Source organism: Ascidiella aspersa, chromosome 2 (assembly GCF_963924565.1).
Source record: "Ascidiella aspersa chromosome 2, kaAscAspe10.2, whole genome shotgun sequence".
Taxonomy (NCBI): domain Eukaryota; kingdom Metazoa; phylum Chordata; class Ascidiacea; order Phlebobranchia; family Ascidiidae; genus Ascidiella; species Ascidiella aspersa.
This window is the reverse complement of record NC_139448.1, coordinates 11,330,188-11,354,145: the sequence shown is the minus strand read 5'-3', so window position 1 is coordinate 11,354,145 and position 23,958 is coordinate 11,330,188. Positions and strand designations below refer to the sequence as shown.

Genomic DNA, 23,958 nt, shown 5'->3' with positions numbered 1-23,958 from the left:
ATTAACAATTATTGTGCCGGTTAGCATTTGGTCGGGTTAGGCAATATATTATTAAATAATAAATATAATAATACTTGACCCACCCCAAACCAGCCACTGTGGAAAGCATGGCAAAAAGTGCAACATGAAAAATATCTCAAAAAAAAATAAAAAATTGTGCACCCTTATTTATCACATGTATGCAATAATGAGTGCATTCCAAAATCATAAAGTGCACCCGGAAATTTGAAACTGCACCTGAGGTGCACTTTTTTGACCTTTGTCTTTTTTGGATTTTTGGCCATTTTTTGATGAGATCTTGTAGGGATCAGTCATACTTGCCAGACTGGCCAACCAGGGCTACAGAGTCTGTTAAAAAATAACCCACTCCGGTCAGTTGTAAGATTTTGTTGAGTCTTCAGTTCGGCCCTGACTCTACAGCCTGTATTCCGCTAATTTACGTAACTAATATAATGTGAATATTCAGCAATCCACTTATATAGTGGTTTCCTATAATTCATTAACTCACAATACGATTGGAAAATATTCCACCATATGCTATTCCACCTTTACAATTTCCAGTTGGCGGCCATGTTAGTTTTAAAATTTGGTACTGTGTATGCGCATGTCGGACTCTGGTAGTTTTACCAAGTCTGACTTCAGCAAAACAAAGAAATGACTTCTCCAGTCTCGAGTCTGACTACGCAGCCCTGACCCCACCCAAACAATGTGTGTTGAAATTGAATGCTGTAGTAGGATTCTAGAAAAGAGCTCAGCCTTTTCTCGAAATTTAAGTGTGCAATAACCAATTCAGGTGAGCAAATGATTTTTTTTTACAAATATTGGGCGTGCACTATGCACATGCCATGGAAAGCAGACTGCATGGTACTTGAGTCACTTTACAAAATTAGTCTTTAATTCATAATTTCAACGAGCTAAAAGCGACTAAAAATTGTAGAAATATATAGCTTATATCAAATCCGTAAATCAAGTCAATAGATTACATTATAACACTCAAACGAAAGCCAATAAACAAATTAACTTGCACTATTGTATTAGTTTTGTTCACGCTGCTAACAATTCAGCTGGAAGTAGAATTTCCCGCGACATTGCCTATATTCACAACAGTTGAAGGGTCGATACATTTAAATAGAACAAATCACACCAATGTCCTTTTGTTGTGAGAAATTCAATCCAATGATATGATATATAAATTCTAATCGTAGCTCATGACTTACTACGTTTGTGTCTATTTGGTCCTGTTACCTTAAGATCAGGCGAGACACAAATGTTTATTTGTTTTGGCCAGCTTGAATTTATTGCGAAACCGATCACTTGTTCCTAGTCACAGGTTAGCCGATGTTCACTTGTACAATGAGTTTTTCGTTTATAAACGAATATAGGTCTATTATAAAAAATGATAATAATCTTTGCAAAATAATATGGTGAGGTGGAGACTGGAAGCGTTGGGTCTTCCAAATGCAAAGATCCAACAATAGCATGTCCGAAAGTGAAAATATCGAATCCGGTAATTTTGTTCAAAATTGTTTCGTGCCGTGTCCACCAAAACAGTGCATCCTAAGCTTTTATATTTTCCGCCTATTACAGGAAACTTATAAAACGGACAACAAGGTATGGTGGCGTCAAATTAACCAAAAATAACTTATTATATCAGTCGTGATTCTGATATCCAGGAATTGCCGAAAAATAATTTAATGATAATCACACGATTAACGCAGAAAACGTTATTGAAATCCTTGCTCTGGGTTTAGTTTTCATTTGCCCTAGACATAATTAAAATGACAACCTAAAATCGAACGGCTGGCTACAGCTAATTGACTAAGCAGCACTGTTGTAAAGAATTAAAAAAAACACTGGCTGAAACTGTGTTATCACACCGCAGCACAAAAGGAAACACATTTTACTAAACAATAAATCTACATTACTTGAATAAGTCAAAATGATATTTTATTGCCCAAAAATCAATTGCCCTGCTACCGTAGCTAAGACATCTTACATTTTTACTTGACAACAACCAAACTATGTGATGTGTATATTTTTGTATTTCTTCCAGGTACAACAAACAAGCTGTCGCACGTGAGGCGCCAGTGACTAGCAAACATAAACATCCTTATATGCAATAAACATACTGGTTAGGGTAGAAAAGTACGGAACACAAACTAACCGTAATAAGGCACCAATGGTCGGCAGGTAACTGAGAAAGGTAAAGCGTTTAGCATGGCTTCGCACTGAATAGAAATGAAGGAAATGAAAAACTCATTACTACGCAAGATAGTGGTGGACGTTATTTAAAAATACTACTAGTTCAGAAGAAAACCAACGGCTACATGTAGCAAATATGGACGAATCGATTTGAATGATTAAGGACGTAAAAAAGCGCTGTTGGCAAGCAAATCAAAAATAGAAAAATTACTGCAAATCTAGATTTAATCAGAAGTTTAGACGGTTGCTGCAATATTAGTAGCACAAATAAACAACAAAGCAGTAAAAATTCAACGGAAACGAGAGCTTAAGGTGGTATTGGCTATAAAGGAGCCGAAATATTTTGATATAAAAACATATGAAATGACATACCACCTTGAAAGAGTGGTTACAAACATGGCTTTACACAATTGTTAAGTTATTTATTTGTTCGTGCTGTGAATGTATATAAAGATATCTAAAAATACTGCGATGTCCAAGAGTAAAATCATGGACGGTTTTGTACAATGCGTTGTTAAAAAAATATAGAAAACATCAACTTCGGTAAGATATGTAAACAAAGTTAGGTAACGGTGAAACTAATCAATAAAAAAGGCTTTGCAATATTATGTCAAGCACTTGTGTGTAATTAAAAGGAGCAACGTGTAAGGCAGCACACTGGCACAGTTTGAAAGGGCGGGCATAAGGTCACTTGTCATTCTAAAGGCACATACACTTGATCGTACGGGATTGGCAGGACAGAGCTTACAAACTACAAACATAGAAATCAAGGTTTCGTACCAAAACATGCATGCCGTATTGGTAAAAATCATATACAGCATTATGGAGGGGCGAAAAAGACGAACGGTATTGGTATTTGTAACGAAGGTTTGTGGGTAAAATGGCTAAGGTAGAAAAACAATACTTTGCAGATTAAACAATTTAAAACGTGATATGAAACATAGACGATTTACTGAGTATAAAACGTAGCTTTGCAGACAAGTTGGGAGCGGCAGCGGTAATAATAGCATGAATCGGTACAAAAAGCAGCAATTTTGCGTAATTGCGCGCTTGCGAACCTTATGTATGGGAATTTATTTATTCCGCGCTAGAGACCACTTTTAGTTTAAAATCTTGACATGGATACCTGACATAAAAATCTTGTGTAATCACAATAACTAACAAAGAAGCAATTACCTCGCCTAATCAGAAATATTGCCAAAAGTTACGATCTTATCCTCATTTGAAAAACATGTTTAAGGAATGGGGTAGCGCGTGATAATGCGATGGCCAATTCTATTGCTGAAACAAGGATTTTTGCCAATGGCAAGGTTGTTGACCAAACGTCCATCTTACATGATAAAGCCATGGATACATGCCTTAATATTATTAGTTTTCTAATGTATAGTGTGCATTGAAGTGCCGTACGCTTACATGCGTGTAATACAATTAGCTTATTTCTAAAAATCCCTAATTGTATCGCGGCACAGTTTAGAATCTCTCGAGATACGCAAGTGTACCACAGCACAGTTTTGTAATCACTGATCTTAAACGACTGTTCGACCGAAGCAAAAATAATTGTTTCAAATTCACACGGGCGAAGTGAAAATCATTACTCCAATTTAGTCGTTTTCCAACTGAAGTTTGTTAAGAAGTTTCAACAGGTTCGCGGAGCATCTTTTACAATCTATACTAGCCGCAGCATGTTGCGTTTATGCGTTTCAATGGTAATTAATCATTTGAGAGCTATAGTACAGAAGTAGCGATTTGAAAGCCAAGTAATTATTTGTGAGTTTTTTTTAATTCCAGTTTTAAAACTAGTTGACCATTATTATTGGAAAATTCAAAGGTCTCGGCCAGGTGAAAAAAAAAACTTACTCCTCGAGTTTTTATATACTGTTTTAAAACTAGTTGATCTGTATTATTTAAAAATTCACGAAATCTCCGCCAGGTGAAAAGAGACCTCTTCCTCAAATTTGTGAAATTTGCAAACATAGTAAAGCTTCATCATGTGATCGGCCTCCTGGCAACTTTCCGCGATGAGGAGACGCTAAAGTTGGCGGTCCTGAGCGGTTCGCTGTGCGCCGGCGAGTTGTAGCACTTACCGTTGCGCAGAATCCCACACGGCATTGGGGCGACCGCCCCCGCCGAATCGCTGATCTCCCCCGGAAAAGTGGGGTTGGAGGTTGTGGCTGCTTCGTAATGGCGGTCGGCGTTGACATATCCTCCGCCGTCGCATTCTGAATAAGTTGGAGTTGGATTTTAGTTCGTGGCCTAATTTAAAACGAGCATATAGTGGTTAATAGTATTGCGTGGAATTGTTTCCCATTAGAAAAGTCTAAGTGCTGTGACAAAGTAATAAGATTATTTTGCAAACAAGACTTGTTCAGCTGATATTGCAGTGACGCCTTTCAAAAAGCTCCAGATGCTCTTAGTAATATCGATTCATGGCAATACAAAAAATGACAAACCGTTCACTTTTTATTGATATTACAAAAACAAGATTAAACGTGTTTTGATGTTGAAGAAAAAATCGCAAATGTACCAGACATAAAATTTAAAATTTACCAGCATAGGTACCAAACTGAGCACCCTTACTTAATATATATTAGTTTTTTTACAGCACTGAACAATGAACATGGTACAAGCAATTGTCGAAAAATATGCGTTTCAGAGACATTTTGGGCATTGGGATGATTATTGCTGGCAAAATGACATGTTAAAAAACCTCATGCAAAACTTGCTCTGTATAAATCTGCTCGGCGAAAATGTGTATAAATCTGCTCGCCGAAGCCTACACCTCACAGAAAACAACCAGTATATAAATCGCCGTTCTGGTGTTTCGTAAAAAAAGAAAAAAACACGCCACTCACCCTGACATCCGTGGCAGGCGTAGTTAGGCATGTAAGCTTGGTTGTCATGGTGATGGCTGTGTTGCGGAACCGAAGTTGGGTCTGTCATGTAGTGATAGTACGGGGAAGTCCCGATGAACGCGCCCTGGTACCTCTGCGGTAAACATTATGAAAATGCAGTTTATCTGAAAATAGCAGGCAGCCTTTATAAACAATGGGTAACTAAAATGGTGTATTATTGAAAAAGTCTCTTTAGTAACTGTCCTACTTTCGTAAAGGTTTTCGTCTGTGCTAAGGAATAGAGATGTGTCATGTACGAAACGTACCTGGTGGCTGTTATAGGCTGGATTCTTCTTTTCAGATTTCTCTTCTGGTTTTGTTTTCAGGTTTTGGCCATCGATCTACAGGACAACGAAGATTTAATCTCCGTTTTTACATTGATGCAGAAATACATTTTAAAATCACGACATGACGCACTTTTGGTAAACAATCGGTTTATAAAATTAATTTAGTTAGTCACTATACGTATTACCAAGGTTGAATTTTTTTTCTCCAAAATAAGTGGTCCGTGGATGGACAGAATAATAAGTAGCGCACATTTGAACTAACACCGCTTTTAGGATTCACTTAAGTTTTCAGTGAAGATGTTTAACCAATATAAATGGTTAAAGTATCGCCAACAGTTACAAAAAAAAAAATAGTGATAAAAGTTGGTCCAGAATTACACAGATACGGTTGTCAACAAAGGGATGTTCAAAGTAGAATATCGGACCCTTGTTAATATTTTAGTGTTATGTTTATTATGGGATGTTTTTGTATTTTTTTCTTTTTAAATAATGTTTAATTATTTCAAATAACATGTCCTTTAAATTGTTGAGTTGTCATACAAATGCCAAATATTCATAAATAGTAAAAATTTCCCGACATATTACATGATTCGATTCGACATTCTAGATTCGAAACCTACTGTTCTAGAATACCTTGGGATTCTACTTTGAACAACCCTATCAACAACAGAAGACAAAAAATACTCGGCGGTAGCAGATAAAATAAAAAATGTGGTACACAATCAAACGAATTGCAAATCGACAGTTCAGAAATTTCTGCAAATGAGAAGTTTTCTGGAAATATTTCGCACCAGACGAACTCACGTATTGTGACACCGCCCAGAGCCCGGGTTCGGGCTGGCTTTGTTGCTTTCTGACTCCGGCCTTCGCGGCGGCTGGCGGTTGCCAGGTAACGGTGTGCTGGCTGCCGATCCTGCATCTTTCCTCCTCCGGAAGAATGGCGCCGCGTCGCTCCACCATCTTGGGAACGTGGCGGATCCAGCTGGAAGAGACGTCCTGTATTGAAGAGCAGAGGACGCTTGTAAGATGATAAAGGTCGGGCATATTAGCGCTGTTCGTCATAGTTTTCCAATAGTTTTCAGCTTTTTAAAAAATTATTTATATAAATTATTATTCAAATAAATAAAAATATTAAATTCAAATAACTGTTTTAGAATTAGGGGTTTAGTATTCATTAAAATAGACTCCCATGCAGTTGCCTATGGTTTTTGTTCTTAAAAAAACAAAAATAATAATAAGAATTCTTATTAAAAGGAAATAAAAAATGGATTGAAATAGTTGTTTTCGAGTCAAGGGTTTAGTACTTTAGTAAAAGCTTTTATTTAACATTTTTCTTCATTTCTTTAATGATTTTACTTTTTGGGTATGAAAATATAACAGAAATGGGTCAAATTTGCTAAAGAACTTTACGATCAATAAAAACGTGTTAGTTTCGTAAACTTTCACAGCAATGCAAGACAAATCAAGCGACTTTGCCTCCTTTACTTCAGAGTTGTACATTTTTATGATTAAACAACGTGTCCGAGATGCAAAAAAATTCGCAGCGACACAAGACAAAAACGTGAAAATGTACCACCCCTACCCCTAGTCAAACGCGTTTGAAACTCCTGCTAATATATAAGACCGAATAGACCACCAAAAGAATTGAACTTTTTCAAAACATAACTTGATTTGCAAATCAGATTAAGGCAAAATGCAACTTGAACTTACATGGGACATGCTGTGCAGGTCAAAGTCCATCCCGACGGGGTCCTGGTGCGTCATGGTGTTGATGCTATACTCGATATCGGCGCCGTCCTCCTTCGATTCTGCGGCGTCGCTTCTAAAACAGATAATCAAGTTCGCTTTGTACATGTGCTGACAGGTTTGCTTGCATCACACTTGGTAGATTTCAGCATTGGTAACGCCACTTTTCGGACTAATCCATTTCCCAGTGTGTAACTTTGGGGGTTTGTATGGAGTTATGCCTCAATGTGTATGATAAAAGTGTCACGCTTTAAAGCAGTGATTCTCAACCTTTTTCAGTTCGTGACCCATTTTTAATGTAAGTTTTATTGTGCGACCCCTAATGAGATATGGCCAACAGAATAAAAAACAAATTAATGAGGAGAAAAAAAAACAAATGAAGAGAAAAAAAATAACAATGTATACACGTGCAATACGCCTTGAAATAGTTAATGCGATACAACACATCTAATTGTTACGTATTTGTTGCATTGTTGCATCATTGTTACGCAAAGTTAATGTAATAATTTCCCGATCTAATAGAAAACAGTAACATTTAGAAATGCTTCGCGCCCCACCTGAAACGGCTTCGCGACCCACTGGTTAAGAACCACTGCTTAACAGTATACTGTAACTGTGGTTTTATGACTCACAATTAGGCTTTATTTCTATTCAACGCTCGAATTCAAACTTATCTCTGCATGTTGTTATTGATAAAAGACCAAACGAAACGACAGATAGAATAAAAGGATAAACCGAGCGGCTTACTTGTTGTTGTTCCGCTTAAGGATGCTCCTGAGTGCGAAGGCTTTGGCGATCATTCTGCTTCTGTGACGAATTCGTTTCGTTTCGTCATCGCTTCGACCAATCATCCTTTTAAGAAAAGGAGGGCATTACTGCTCTATTTCTTAAAATCGTATCCTTTGTTTTACAACGTTACAGTAGCAAAAACAATTTGGACAGGCCAATGCTATAAGAAATAATGCCTAAAAATCAAGCTATAAAGCAGGGGTCGGCAACCTTTTTCCAATCGCGGGCCAAACCAAACTTAAAACGGTCTCTGCGGGCCGCACAAAATTATAACTAAGAATTGTGTTATTAACATATTAGAACAACTGTGAATCAGGCGGGCCTGGGATATTTTTTGCACTTAAAAACGTGATTAATTACATTTGCAGAGGCAGTAAATTGTTTACGCAAGGCGAATGAAAAGTGTGATAAAACTACTTTGAGGGAACGCGATAACATTTAAAGTTAATCTAGCTCAGTGTTTGTTAACTGTTTAACGTCAAGACGCACCTGGCGAGCGAAGCGAGCGCGATTTTTATTTTGGTATACCGGTATTTCTTCTAAATTTAAGTTTTTATTACAATGCCAAATGTAAAAGAAAATTTTTTTTAAATATATATCCAATATTCTTTAATACTTTTTCCTATTTTGCGCTACGCACTTGGCAGCCTACCACGGCGCAACGGTAAAGAATTGCTGATCTATAGCTGAAAAGGCAGCATCAAAACGTAAACAAACCGGAGGTATAATGAACATTCGCGCGAAGCGCGAAAACTTTTTGCAGTTACGCAGTTAAAATAGTCAAAAAGTATTTAAAATAGACTCGTGTCTAATTTGTCAAAGAGACGGCGGGCCGGATGAAATACTTTGCCGACCCCTGCTATAAAGAATCAGAAAAAAGGGTTTTAGCTATAAAGGGGTAATTAAAAATTGGGAGCAAAACTGAGCCGTTTTAATGTTATGAACACGGTATAAACACAGTATTAGGCCAGAATTTATAGTTTTCTGTAAAATTAAAATTTATAAACCGAAACGGAGGCGTCCAAATGTTATGTTAAACACAGTATTAGGCTAAAATTGTTGTCTTAAATAATTATTTCTGTAAAATTGAAATTTATGGACCAAAACTGAGAAGTGCAAACGTTATGTTAAAGTCGTCATAAAAAATTCTTCGTTTTTTGGTAAAATTAAATTTTTATTTCAAAAAAGAACTAATTTTAGTTAGAAAACGTTGTAGCGCGAGACTCACTTGAACCAGAAGCGGCGCCAGTTGGCCGCTGACGCCTTGGTCCAAACCCAGGTGCTCATCACGATGCCGGTGCCGAAGAGGGCGACCAGATGCAGCTTCATAACGTAGATGCTGGGCTTGTTGTGGAGGTGACACTTCAGTGGAGGTGAGCCGCTCAGCTGTTCCAGTACAGTCACGTTGGCTTCGCACCTGCGTGAAAAAAGCGAAGTTTTTGAATCACAAAAACATGGAAGTTTAGGACAGGGGCAAGGAAGACGGTAAATTTGGTTGGTAAGAAAAGTTCATCATTTAGGTTCAATTCTACTGACTGGGCGAGCATCCAATTTCATGGCGGTCTCGAACTGAGTTTGCAAAGTGTGCTAAATTGACTTAAATGGGCTGTTCTTGTAAGGTAAACTAGTCAAGAACATGGTTAACCGTTAGGGATATATTTTATCAACACTGTCCGTGTTGTTTATCTTATCAGATGATCACGAATCTGTTCAATTGTAGGTTATATTGTAGTTCATTTTTGTTCAAGTTTCGGCACACCAATTCGTCTATTCCAAGTAATAGAACATGGCAATTTATTTTTTTGTAATTTATATGCAATTATATCAAGTACGTGGCTAAACAAACGCAGGCATGGAAATAGCGTACATATTACAGCCTTATCAAAGACATATTGTATTAATAATTTTAGGATAAAATATAGTAACATCCAAGTAAAAAAATCAAAGTGTACTTGATGTATTCTCTGAAACTCTTCTCCCAGGTCGCTTGATGCGTGTAATCATAAACGTGAACTGCGAATGTGACAAATACGAAGAGCAGTGCAAGCAGTGTGAACAAACCTGAAAAACAAAATCCATTTCTTTTAAAAAAAATCCTGGCCAAGACATGATTAAAAACAATTTAAACACTACTAAGCATTAAAATCGAAATAAATCGGAAACGATTTCCTTTAAATTTGAAAAAAATACCATTGTTCTCAAATTATTCTATTGAAACAAACATTTGTGATAGGAGTTTGTGCCATCGTGTTATTTCCTAGTTGGCCTTATTTAGATTATAATGTATTATGTAATGCGGCCCTCGGGGGTAATTTAGTTTTGATTTGGCCCTAAGACCAATTTAAGTTTGTGGTCCTTGCTTTAAAGTGTATTTTAGCACGTAGCAAATAGCAATTGACTACAGCTAGAAAATAAAGTTTTACATTTCTAACTAGAATAGGGCTAACCAAACTTTTTCAAATAAACGGCCAGATAACTGTTGGGATTATAACTATTTTCTACAACCGTAGTGAGCTTTATAAAATAGTCCCTTTGTTTCACATTTTAACAAAGCTTAGTTTGGAATTGCATCTGGCAACAATTCAACTGTATTTTAGCTTTATGTAGATAATATGCGGGCAGGCAAATTAACACCATGGGCCGTAGTTTGGTGAACATTTCTCAAAAACGTAATAATATTAAACCAAGAGTAAGACCAACCTATTCTGCACATCGCCCAAGTGATTTTGGTGTGAGCGTTTTCGTTCAGTAGGCTGGGTGGCGTATTTCGTATCCTCAGCAAGATGCCGAGCCCCTTACAAATAAAGAAGCCTCCAACCAGAAGGACAACCCCAACAGGAATAAGCAGGAAAATCAAGCGGTACCTGGTTAAAAATATGTCTATTATTTTCATGCATCTAAAACATTCGAACTTATTTTTCATGAAAACTACATTTCTGTCTGTTTTTGCATATTTTTAGCTAAACGTTTTAATTGGTCCGATTTTCGTTGGAGCTAACTATACTTCTTGAGATCCTGAAATAGTTTGGTTTTTAATATTGACGTTTTTTGAAAACCAAGAAGGAATTGCCCATCAATTTTTGTCACTAAAACATCACCTGATGTAGGAAATAAAAAATGAGTATAGTTTTGGTTTTACATTTCCGTGATTTGAAACTCACGTGTGTTGTTTGTATCCTACAAAGCAGATGCCACTCATGGAGTCGCCATCTATCTGCGACACAGCGAGGCAGCACAACATCAAGATGAAAGGCACCGACCAGGCTATTAAATGAAATCTTCTCTCCTGAAAATGAATTAGTCATCAGGTACAATGAACTTGACTAAAATCTTTGCTAAAAGTTTTGAAAAACAAACTAACCTTTCGGTTCAAAATGGTTATTTTCAATAATATGTTGTCAGCTACCCAGTCTTATAAACAATTAAATTATAGGTGACATTTTCATTACTCTTGCAAAAATAAATTGCCAATAAAATATTTGGCATCACTTTAACAGAATACTAAACAAATTAAATGGTTATACCAAAATAAACTTGTTCTTTGTAGTTTATGAGATATTACTAGAGAAAACTAGAGAGTATTTTGTTCAATTGTTACACTTACATGTTATATTATTTTCTATTCTATATTAATATCTACTTTTATAAAGTGATACAAATAAAAAAGTTGGTCATGCTGACACTTTTACCTTTCCCTTCAAAGGATCTTTGTTAGATACCAGTTCTCTGAACATCAGATACCAGGAATATGACAAGATGACAAACCATGTGATGCCAGCCATGAGGAAAAAATAGACCAAGACGAAAATTATAACGCATGATGCAGATTCCCCTGTACCACTGGCGAACAAATACATAAAAGTATTACATTAGAAAAAAATACTTGATTGTAAAAATTTCCAAATGTTGTGAGGCTTTCAGCTCACTAAAAAAATACCATACACTCTAATTAAAAATGTTTTTTTTAGAATCCTTTATTGATAACTTTATATCTTACACAAAGAAAATAATACAATAACTAATTTAGCATGTAACTCAGAACATGAGTTTAGCTTATTTTTAAGTATACAACATTTAGTAATATTATGTTATATTTTCTTTTTTTTTTATTGTACTGTTTGTCACATTTTTTTCTTTTTTTACTTTGTGGTTTTAGATTTTTAAATGTACACAAACTGATTTTTTATTTTTAAACAGAGTTTATACAAGAATTTTATAATAAAATGAATCAAAGCCATCACATACTTAAAGCTATGTTATTCTCGATTGGCTTACATATTGCTCTACACTTTTATTTAGAATTTTAACCATAATAATAAGGGCATTGAGCACCTTGAACAGTCAATCAGCAAGGAGACAGTGGGTAATTGGTTGCAGGAGCAAACCTGTGGTCTCAGTTTGGTAAAAGATATGTACCTAATGAGACGGAACAAAGCCTCAAAACGCACTTTAGCTGGGCCAAGCAAATCCAGTTGATATACTCCCTTGCTGTCCCAGTGATTTATTAACTAGACATTAACAGCTGGGGAGAGTAAAGGCTTTTGGTTGTATAAAACAAGTATTATAAAACGAAACAAAAATTATAACAAACTTAAACACTAAAGATTAAACATTTAAACAATGGTGCTGTACCAAGTTTGGATGTTTAGACCAATACACATTTACATTACAGAACATCATTTGTACATATGATTATCAGTTTTGTGTAATTTTTAATTTTATTTCTCATGAGCAGCAAGCATTTTTTAATTTGGGCTTTTAATTAAACCCAATGCATTTCACTTTAACAATTCTTTTTTTTGTTGTTTTTTAAGGTTTAACCGAAAAAGTAAAAATTAGTGAACAAGGGTCATGAAAAAATCTGGGTTTATCCACGATTCTCTGAAAAACCTAAATGTGAAACGTGTTTGCAATGACCCGTCACAAGCAAACATGACTTTATCTCAGTCAAAACAAAAGCTGCAGCCCACACAGGCCGCTTTCTCTTTTACCTGCTAGCTGAGATGCAGAAAACCGAGAAACCGGCACCAGTGCTTAGGCACAAACAGTAAAGGTCATTTCAGCAGAACATTGCCTGCAGGGGTGGCATGTAATCTAATAGGCATATACATAAACTTGACGAAGCCATAATGTTTTCTAAATCAACATCAAGTCGACTACTGACTGCTTTTGTTCACTGGCCTTCGAATAGTTTGTGTGCAAAATTGTTGGTGTAAAAACATAGCGTGTCAAATATTTAAACCCTGGGACAAAAATTCCACATTGGGTTTCCTAAAATCAAATTGTGTCTGTGAATTGGTTGAAAAGATTTTATAAAGGAATACTTATAGGACTCATCTGCCTAAAACGTTTTTCATTGGAGTGGTATCCAAATCACTTAAAACAGGTTTTCAAAACTCTTTTGACTATATGAATAGGTAAAATTTCACACACTGGTGTTTTTTAATTGTATATATCTTAAACTCACATTACGACATGTACAAAAACATTGAAGTTTTGCAATTGTTTTCTATTATGTAGTCAGAAATCCGTAAAGTATATATTTTTGAATTGTTTGGCTAATAAAAAAATTGCGAAATGCAGGTGTGAAGAGCTAAATTAAAAAAATAAATAATAATAACTGAAATTCTATTGTCCATAGTCAACCACACCAAAGAATTTTAAAGAATAAAAGTGCAAATACCTGTCAAACACAACAATGCACTGTTCTACAAGCGGAATTACCACACTACAAAAGTCGAGGGTGATAGTTATAGAAAGTGGACAATAAAGTATTTCAAGATGAGGCCTTTTTTGAAAACACTCAAAGTGGTTCAGTCAGCCTTAAGGTGTCAGGTCTAGGAAGAGAACAATAATATATTTCAAGATAGGACATATTCTTGTAAACACTTACACTGGTTCAGCCAGTCTCATGGTGCCATCCCTTCTGCAAACAATCTCTTCCCTGGCTCCGTCAATGAACTGACCCAACCATCCGATGCTGCCGAGGAAGAAGCACAGGTTAATGTAGAAGATGATCCGCGCTGGATATTTGCTCGAGTTCTTCCAGTCGATGAAGAATGACAGCTAAGTGAAAAAATGTTTGATTTAAAAAATTAAAATATACACAGAATAGTCATTGTCTGAAATTTTGGAGTTTGAACTATTTTTTTCTAGTCAGTCCAAATAGCAGTGAAATAGTTTACTAAAAAAAACATAATAAATGTGTTTGTATTTGACTGGTATGTAAAACTAAGGTTTATTGGCACCTGTTTGGTGATGGAAATACATTTACTCTTGAGCAGTAATAAATTTGACAAAGAACCAAGGTCTAATCAATTATAGTTGTTTTAGATAAATATTTTAACAACACCATGGTTGTTTGGACAAGGGGAGACTGTTTCTGTTTTCAGACAAAACCACCAGCCTACTGATAGTGTAGAGAAGAGATAAGACAGTATCAAGTTACAATCTGGCCAGGCTGAGCAACTGCCCACCAGGAAACCACAAGAACACAGCACACTCAAATATTCTGCTTGGCTGGACAGCAGGGCACCCAAATAATGAACCATTTTCTTTATATTAACTTCTTGTTAGATATAAGAGTACATTATATCCAATAAGCTTTGCGAGTTGCGACTATAATTGTACTGTCATTTTTAAATAAGAATAACTGTTTAGGACTTATTTATGCATCAGCCTATTATACCTGCAATATTACAAAATAATAACGTTGTTACCTGTTAGGCTTTAATTTTCCTTTTATAAAATATGGTTAGGTGCCAGGTGGGTAACATCAAAAATGAAGACAAGGCATCAAAATTAGAGAAAATCAATTCATATAGTGGGCCACAAGAGATATTTTGACACAGCCTGCTGTTTCAGTCAATGCCTAAGGCCATGGAAAGAAAGTGCCAAACACGCAGGCAGAAACAGAGCATTTGATGCACTGACTAGAATCACAGGGCATTCAAAGACATATTTTAATTTTATCTGCGCTCATACAGCCAACATCAATCTTAATGTCATGGTTGAACGGGCATGAGACACACCTCAGTCGCGCTTGTCATTGCTGCCCTATTGACAACAAGCACAATCCAAGTAAGGCAGATGACAACATTTGACCCGTATGAACAACTGGCAACCATGCAGGCCTTATTAAGTAGTAAGCTCTTGAGGTTTTATAAATGGAACTGGAAGCGATTGTATACAACTTAAATCAATGACACTACTTTTCACATAAAAATCAGTGCCTTAATATAAACAACTATAAAATAGACACTTGGCTAAAATCACACAACAAAATCCCAGACTGATCCTAAATAAATGTTTTATGAACTGAAAAGATTAAAAAAAAAACAAACTAAAAAAAAAAACTAAAAAAAATGTACATATCATCTAACTAATATCAAGTTAAAAAGGAACATTCTTCGTGTACAAACTTCTAGAAATATTTCTCGAAAGTACTGATAACATATTACATATATATAAAAGTTGGTACTTAGTTAATGAGAAAAATTTTATACTACTAAAGTATATATTAGGTATATATTATCATAGTTTAGTAACTAAAACAAAACATACAACCATGCATATAATAGTAAGTAGGGTTAACTTGTCAAAACAATTATTAAAGTTTATTGAATTTTAATACCATGGCAAAGGGTGTGCAAGGTACAAAGCTAATAAAAAAAAATTGTACTACTAAGGTATTAGGTATATATCAAAGTTTATAAAGTAAAACAAAACATACAAGCATGTATATACTTGTAAGTAGGGTTAACTTTTCAAAAGAATTATTCAAAGTTTATTAAATTGTAATACCATGGCAAAGAGTGTGCAAAGACAGGCAACAGTAGCCCATCCAGCAATAAAGGAGTGAATATCATCATGTTGTGCCTGGTTAAAGAAGGGGTTCATACATTGCAAGCCGCAACCTTCTACATCTTCATAATAGGAGTCAACATTGTTTGTTGCTATCAGTGGTGCCTCACAATCGGATTTGTTGAACTTTAGAGATTGGATCTGCAATTGAATCAACAAAAATGAAGAGAATGCAATTAGTTGAAATTAGGATTCAGTTTATTTTTCGGGCAACTTACGAACATTGAAAAACAAAGAATACAAAAATAGCACACGAACAGCAAAAAGACCTTTTGTTCATCGGGTAAAGTTGATCATACATATATATAGTAAAAAGTGAGACAGCTGTCGAAAATTAAAAACAACTTTAATATAAGAATATAGACTAAAATCTAAGATGCCCAAGCCTAAAGGTCAATTATTGCATAAATTGTAATGATTCATTATTGCACAACTACAAAAACATTTTAAACAATCGCATTAGACAGGGCAAAAAATACTATGCATTTAATTTTTTTTAAATAATCAAGGCGACAGTTTGAGAATGTTAATGCTCCGAAATCAAAGGCAGGTTAATCATTGGCAATAAACAAATAGGTGTAAGACGTAACTCTGTACCAGGGTTAACATTGTTTGACACTAGCCGGACTGGTGAATGCAAATTTTAACTCAATATCATCCCTGATAGATTTCATTAATTTTAAAGTTCTGTCCAATTTTTTAGATATTACAGTATAACTAAATCAGGCTTATAACTCTAAAAATAGTTTTTTTAAATAATAAAGCTAATTTAGCATCTTACACTGCAGCCATCAGCATAAACATCATTGTTGTCACACTGTAAGAATCTCGGCCATCCATACTCAATGTCAACAATTTTACAAGGACCACGTGTTGCTTCGCAAATGCTCCTTTAATGAGAAAAATTTTTCTTAGTACAAACTTAATTTTAGACGAATAAAAACAATTACTAGAGATACCGATAATATCGGTCGATATTTTACTTCTATAGATATATCTGTATCAGTAAATGAAGGCCGATACTTTGGCCGATATTTAGTTCAAGATTATGATAAAATTTTTCCTGTACAACAAACAACTAACCCATTTTTCGATTAAAAAAATTTGGGTTTTAGCATCACGCCAAGTTAATATGCAAAATAATAGTTTATACATTAATAAAGGTATATAAACTAAAACGCTATTTGGATTTTATTTTAAAAAAATAAAGTTTTAAACATTTTCCGGGTATATCAAAAAAATAGGTATCGGGTATTGGTTGACAAAATTGTAACAAATCGGGTATCGGTCCAAAAAAGTGATATCGGTCGAACCCTAACAATTACTCACCATTACCTCAAAACATGTGCATACTACAAAAATAGCATCAGTCATTTTAGATTTTTCTTTTTAAAGTACTAATTCTACTTGGGATCTATTTATATTTACTAAGGGTACATAATGCATAGGATACTATTGTTCTCACTGGATAAAATTATTAATAAATTTGGGTCAATGTTTTTATAGTTCCACTGTCAGTAGAAGTTTCAGGGGGAGACCTGGCTTTTCAATATTATTTGTATATATTAGGTTAATAGTATAAAACACACATACAACTGAAGGTGGAACAATTGCTAAAATTTTAATTTTAAATGAGCGATTTGATATTAATATTTTTTCTTATTAAAAAACATGGACAGAATAAATGATTGTAAAAAGGTAATGTCGACGGATGATAGAAACTGTGTCTTCTTAGACTGCCTTGTGCTTGCTACCACTGTTTAAGCAAGACAGTATATGACACAAAATAATTAAAAATTTTGTTGATTGTGCGGTATAATAGTTTTGGTAATTGTGAGGGATGATTTCCAATTAAATTTTACTGTAAATTAGGGTTTTTCTGTATACTATAGTCACCGGCCAAGTTTAGATACTCAAAATAATTAAAAAAAAACTTGTTACCTGTCTGGAAGCGAGATTTTATCATCAACACAAGATGGCAAATATACAGAGCAGAGCAAAGGTTGAATGGCATCCCAACAGCGCGGTACTGCTCTCAAACCTAAAAAACACGACAAGGAATTAAAACAGGAAACAATTAAAACAGACACTAGCAAGTAAACGTGTTTATTGACTTGGCACCGTTTGAGCAATCCTGTAAGCGGTCATAATTACACTTGCTTGCAATCCCGACTACATTCCATAATTTGTAGCCGGCAAAGATTTACCAAAATTGCGCCAAAATAAAACGATATACTTGGGTACACTATGCACGGAGAACGATATATATGCCAAAAACGACAAGTTTTTTTGGTTAATTCACTAGTCAGGCGATATTTCACGCCAAATGACATAACTGGCATGCTTTTGGGCAAGCATTTCACACCCAAGATCTCTGACGGGAAAGCACTGGAATGCAATAAGGTTTGCAATCAATGGCAAAGGTCCAGAACATTGTTTTAAGATATCATCCTAATTGTGTACACATAAGCTTTGAGAAATTTAATATATATATATATGTATATATAATAATGCATACCTGACCACAGAAGAAGCTTTTCATCAGCTTGTTGCAAGGTGCTAGCATCAGTTGTTAATTGGAAAGAGGTTGATTTGTGTGGCAGGACTGTTCCGAAGCAGGTGGTAGATTCATTTAGTGACTGGCAAGGGTCAGTGGCCGCTGTTTGGCAATTGCTCACACTAGGAGTTGTCAGATCGTTGAAAGAGAACAAAGTGACGTTTGCCATCATAAAACAACTCTGACTTCACCATCTAATATTAGTTTGGTCTACATAACCGAATAGAACAACCAGTAAGCTAGAAAAATTAGCAGAACAAGCACTGTGAATAAAATAAAATACATAAAGTAGGGGTATGTGTCAAGTAATTATAGACATTAATTCGGCTCAGTCCATTATTTTTTAAATGAACATATGGAACAGTAATATCATGTAAATTTCAAAAGATTTACTTCAGTTTTCGCTCACGATTTTCGGTTATTCTTCAATTACTGTCACCTAATTTTAGGAATAACTTTATATATTGCAAGTTCTGCATAAGTTTAGCAATTATTAATCTGCTACACCTTGGCAATTTTAAGCCATACAAACACCTTTCCTGCACAAATTAAAAAGTTTTCAATATGTCATATATATATGTGACAATTAGTAGGGTACACTATGTACGGATCGGTAATGTAGGTTGATAATAAATTGTAAATTGACAGCATCTTGATTAAGACGTTTCGATATGAGCTTGTATCATCTTCAGTTAATGTGACTAAGAAGCATTTCGAGCATCACTTATAAGAGATGGGACGCAATTGTTATCAGTCTGAGTTTCGAAAGTAGGGGCATTATTTAGGACCTTCAGGTGTTGATAAGGTGCAGCGGTGTTGATAAGGTGTCAACGTTCAGTTCGGGCTGCAGTCTTGGATAGATAGCGACTCGAGTAGCCGAAATCTAAAAGTCTGAAGCCCCTCCGAGAACTTCGGGTTTGCCTAACTCAACCTTATGATCAGAATGTTGCAGAAGATGCCTGCAAACCTTTGATTTCTCATAGACTCTGTGTTTTTTGACCCTCGTTAACACATTGACACCTTATTAACACCGCTGTAGATCTGTTCAACACCTGAAGGTGCTAAATAATGCCCTTACTTTTGAAACTCAGACTGATAACAATTGCGTCCTATCTCTTATAAGTGATGCTCGAAATGCTTCTTAGTCACATTAACTGAAGATGATACAAGCTCATATCGAAACGTCTAAATCAAGATGCTGTCAATTTACTCGAACTTTTTGGCTTTGCAATTTATTATCAAGTGACAATTAGTAGTTTTGTAGATAATGTTTGTAAGTCAGAAAACATTGTGTATATGCTCTGCTTTATTTGATACAAATTGCAAGATAAATACTGAAACACTGGGTCCAATAGATCAGCATAAAAGACATCATAAAGTTTTTGATGGTGTCAATGCTTTTTTTATTATCATACAAGTTCACCAGCTTCAATAATTTAACGATCATTGGTTTGTAACCCTACAACAGCGTTTATAGAATCCGCAATTCGTTGTTTCGTGTACAAAAATATATTTATGCATTTGACTTTTAAATTTATTTTACTACAAATCCTGATCATTCGTGTATTATGTTTTCAGTATCAATACAACTTACCAGACCAAAGTCTATAAAAATGAAGACAAGTAGAATTGAAATATAAAAGTTAAGGTTTGATATGCCTGGTTGATTACCGATTTGTCATTAGGCCAATCTCTTTGGGATAGATAACTTATGAATACCTTACCAGAAATCACTGATTCCTATATTTCATTGAGATCAGTGCCAGAAATACATAGCATCCAGGAATGGCACGTGACCATGCTCCCAACAAACTGTAATTTTGCTTATTTTAACTACGTAAATGCATAAATGTTTCGCGGTTCGGATACAATATAAGTTGCGTTAAATCTATAAAATGTAGGTCAATAAATGCAGAGACCAATCTTTGAATTGTAAGCAGGGAGTCGAACCGGAACCGAACCGGAACTTTATGAACCGGTTTTGGGTCAATTTTTTCCGAACCGTAACCGAACCTGAACCGGTTTTTATAAGATTTTAAGCAGCTGAACCGGAACTGAACCGAATAATTTGAAAATACCTGAACCTTAACCGAACCCGAACCTGAAAACAAAAGCGGTTCGCTCCTGCATGACGTCACAACTTCGATTTTACAGAGTCAAGTTACGCCATGCTCGAAATTTTATGAAAAAAATATGAATATTGAATGAAAAAATCGTTTATTTTTTATTTTTTAGATATTTCAATATTGAGTTGCTGTTTTTTTAATCAGTCACGTAACTTAGATTAAATGACTTACAATTCAAAGATTATTCTCTACATTTATCGACCCACATTTTGAGATTTAACGCAAATTATATTGTATCTGAACCGGAACTTTATGAACCGGGTTTGAAATAGCGATGGTTGAACCGGAGCTGAACCGGAACTTTTAAATTCCTCCGAACTGGAACCGGAACTCAACCGGATTCCGAAAAAATCCTTGAACCCGAACCGAACCTGAACCGGAAAAGTCAAACGGTTCGACTCCCTGATTGTAAGTCATTTAATCCAAGTTACGTGACGCATTAAAAAAACAGCAACTCATTATTAAAATATCTGAAAAATAAAAATATCATCGTTGTTTTAATCAATATTTATAATTTATGTCATAAAATTTCGAACATGTCGTAACATAAATCTGTAAAAAGAAGTTGTGACGTCATGCTGGAGTGAACCGCTTTTGTTTTCAGGTTCGGGTTCGGTTAAGGTTCATGTTCAAATTATTCGGTTCAGGCTCCTTGAAATCTTACAAAAAATGGTTCAGGTTCAGTTCCGGTTCGGATCAAAATTGACCCAAAACCGGTTCATAAAGTTCCGGTTCGGTTCCGGTTCGACTTCCTGTTTTTTTCCCTTTTGCGAATCGATAACATCCACAAAATGTACCTATTGTATTGAATGCAACACCTCTCGAACCAAAACTCATATTACACGAAAACTGCTGCACGCCATATAGTGTTCGGAAAATTACTTCGTAATAGCGTCACGCAACTTTATACTATTTCTGTTCTATATGGGCGAAAAGGTGAAAAACAGCAATTTACTATAAACAAAATTGACAGTGATTTGACTTTTAGGGTTCTTATTTAGATCAAACAACAGAAATATTAGTTTGAGACGCTGTAGGCCTACATGGTTTGAAGTAAAGTTATTATAGGTATAAATTTGCAAACAACAAAACATAAATTACGCACCAATTAAGGGCCGTAGTCATCAGTTGAACTTTGGCAACTCTTTACAAGTTGGACGTATCCAAAAGCCACAAAAATACGTTTACGGGTATTATTACATGTTTGAAGACCATAATACAAAATTATGGTTATCAAAGCTCGGAATTGTATACTGGGAGTTAACGCAAAGGCTATTAATACAAACACAATAATTTGGTAGATGTGTTTACTTAATTATTTTGTTAGTAGTGCTGACCAAAAAGTGGCTTTTATACGATTGCTCCTAACCTGCTGTAACTTCACCCAAAATTGAACTTCACCCTTTAGGATTTTATATTAGGCTAATGAGGGAAACAATTTTTGGTTTGAAGCCACAAAAAAGCTACGTAAAGACACGTGACGTCACAATTAGGCAAAACGAGACTTTTTGTTACGGTATAAAGTTACGTCAAAAGTAGGCTATTTTAAGATTGTAAAAAATCGTGTGCATTGTGAAAAATACCTATTTATGGTTTAGGTCGGCCAAATGTTAATTTCTAAGATTTCGACCCCTTGGGGTTTAACCGCTTTAACCAAACGTCCTAAGACATGCCAGAAACATAATTTAGATTCGCTTCTTGAACGTCGTTAAAATAACCCAAGTTTAATTTGATGAGGCATAGCCACGTGTGCCCTGAGGAATCTTTTCCTTCACTTTTCTTATTATATTTAAAACTCGATTTTAGCTGTGCGGGGATCACACAACCATTTTTTTACGCCTCGATATAGAAGTGTGGTTTATATTTTATTTTGACCATCGACTAAGGGCATTATCAAATCAACGTTTCCTTCGCCGTCACATTAAACTCCGCCGCGTACCCCTAGGGGACCGCGGACCCCAAGTTAAGAACCACTGAGTTAGAGGGACATGGCTAATAGCTTATACAGGCTTATGCCAAAATCTGCTTCGTCTTAAAAACAAACTGCAAACTGCCATTCTTCTATTTTTCGTCCAGCACAAATCATACCAATGCATTCTATATTTATTGGAATCCGGATACAGCGAAAAATAAAATTAAATGTTCTTTAGGCGTGTCGATGTCCGATTGTCCGTCTACGATGTTTAATGTTGTAATTACTGCACCTATCGAATGAAAACATTTGTTAGACGGGAAACAAGAAACCATGTTTTTACAGGCCAATCGCAATAGAGCCGCCGCTTTACTTTTAAAACAACCGTCACAAAAGTAAAATTATCGACACAGTTCCAATCCAAAAATTGGCAAGTTTAGCCAAATCAATATTGTTGCTTTATTACTGAAATTTCACTATTTATTTCGTTTAATTAACCTTTTCAACGACACTTGCGTCGTCAATTTCCGCCGAGTCCTGTTCGGGTGATTCGTTTTCGGCGACGTCGATCATATGCTTTAGTTCTTCATCGTTATCTATAATAGCTGCTATTTCTGTAACAAAATATGGTCGCCAAAATATAGAGTTGTCAATGTGGTGTTCAGTAATGCCAAACATTGAATGTAAAATACAGTTTTCTAAACTTTTATTGTCATTTTGGAATATCTTTTCGCTGCCTTAGGAGTAATAGTAAAATAGTAGCATAACAGAAAAACCTTCGCTATACGGCTCTAACTCTTGTTAAGATAGAGACCATACAAAGAGTATAAACCCCTCAAAGGTTTAACCCATACTTTTGACATGATTGTTAATAACATTGTTAGTATTTCAAAATTGTTTATAGGCCTATACAAAATGTGTGGAATAGTAGGGTAATTTTATTTTGTAACTTATAACGACCCATTATACCTGCGTCCGTGATTTGATCCTTGCCGTTGTCTCTGCGAAAGATAAAACCATTAATAAGTGAACTGCATTGGCAGAATTTGGCAAAATCGGAAATTTCAGAACCAAAAGAGCATTATGCCTATATAGCCTAGACAAGGCTATTTCAATTGCCTTGGTAAATAAATTATTTTTAGGAGAAATTTGTCTTACCCGAAAAAGGGAATGTATTTTTTGACCGATCTATAAATACGATAGCCTGTTCCGATCACATGAAGCACTTTTCTGCCAAACCTTCTTCTTCTCCTGCTACTTCGTCGTCGTCTTCTGCGACCCCACCACGAATGTACGTCTGCTATCAAGAGAACAACGAACAACAGCGCAAAGAAATTCAATTTATTCATCTTGTTGGTGTTTTTTCCTTTAAAAAATAAAAGAATACGTTGTAAACGCCCACGATACCCGATACTAAACAATAATAAATAAGTCGGCTAAAATTGATCCAATGTGGCCCTATCGAAAGTGCGAAACCTTATCAAGTCTACCACGGCTGCGATCTAAACACGCGGGCTGGGTTTTATAGCTTTCGCCGAACATATGTTTGACGGTTAGTACGCTGATTTCGTGTCATCCGCTTCTC

The 23,958-nt window shown here is 35.5% G+C and overlaps 1 protein-coding gene and 2 long non-coding RNA genes across 3 annotated transcripts; all 3 read right to left on the bottom strand.

Annotated features, from left to right (window-relative positions):
- Positions 1–4,085: 4,085 nt before the first annotated feature.
- On the bottom strand, positions 4,086–5,184 carry LOC146163641 (uncharacterized). The gene is made up of 2 exons (XR_014494601.1): positions 5,055–5,184; positions 4,086–4,455 (listed from the first exon to the last, which is right to left on the bottom strand). It is a non-coding gene; the product is annotated as an uncharacterized LOC146163641 (long non-coding RNA).
- Positions 5,185–5,285: 101 nt separating this feature from the next.
- On the bottom strand, positions 5,286–18,593 carry LOC146163640 (protein smoothened-like). The gene is made up of 15 exons (XM_083380556.1): positions 18,297–18,593; positions 17,720–17,819; positions 16,560–16,668; positions 15,719–15,919; positions 13,809–13,981; positions 11,605–11,755; positions 11,077–11,201; positions 10,616–10,779; positions 9,868–9,976; positions 9,144–9,332; positions 7,874–7,978; positions 7,091–7,202; positions 6,185–6,376; positions 5,360–5,434; positions 5,286–5,297 (listed from the first exon to the last, which is right to left on the bottom strand). The coding sequence occupies exons 1-15, from the start codon at positions 18,505–18,507 to the stop codon at positions 5,286–5,288; spliced, it is 2,028 nt and encodes a 675-aa protein (XP_083236682.1). The 5' UTR covers positions 18,508–18,593.
- A 3,955-nt stretch (positions 18,594–22,548) lies between these two features.
- Positions 22,549–22,990, bottom strand: LOC146163639 (uncharacterized). Its single transcript, XR_014494614.1, has 2 exons — positions 22,872–22,990; positions 22,549–22,665 (listed from the first exon to the last, which is right to left on the bottom strand). It is a non-coding gene; the product is annotated as an uncharacterized LOC146163639 (long non-coding RNA).
- Between the last annotated feature and the right edge of the window lie 968 nt (positions 22,991–23,958).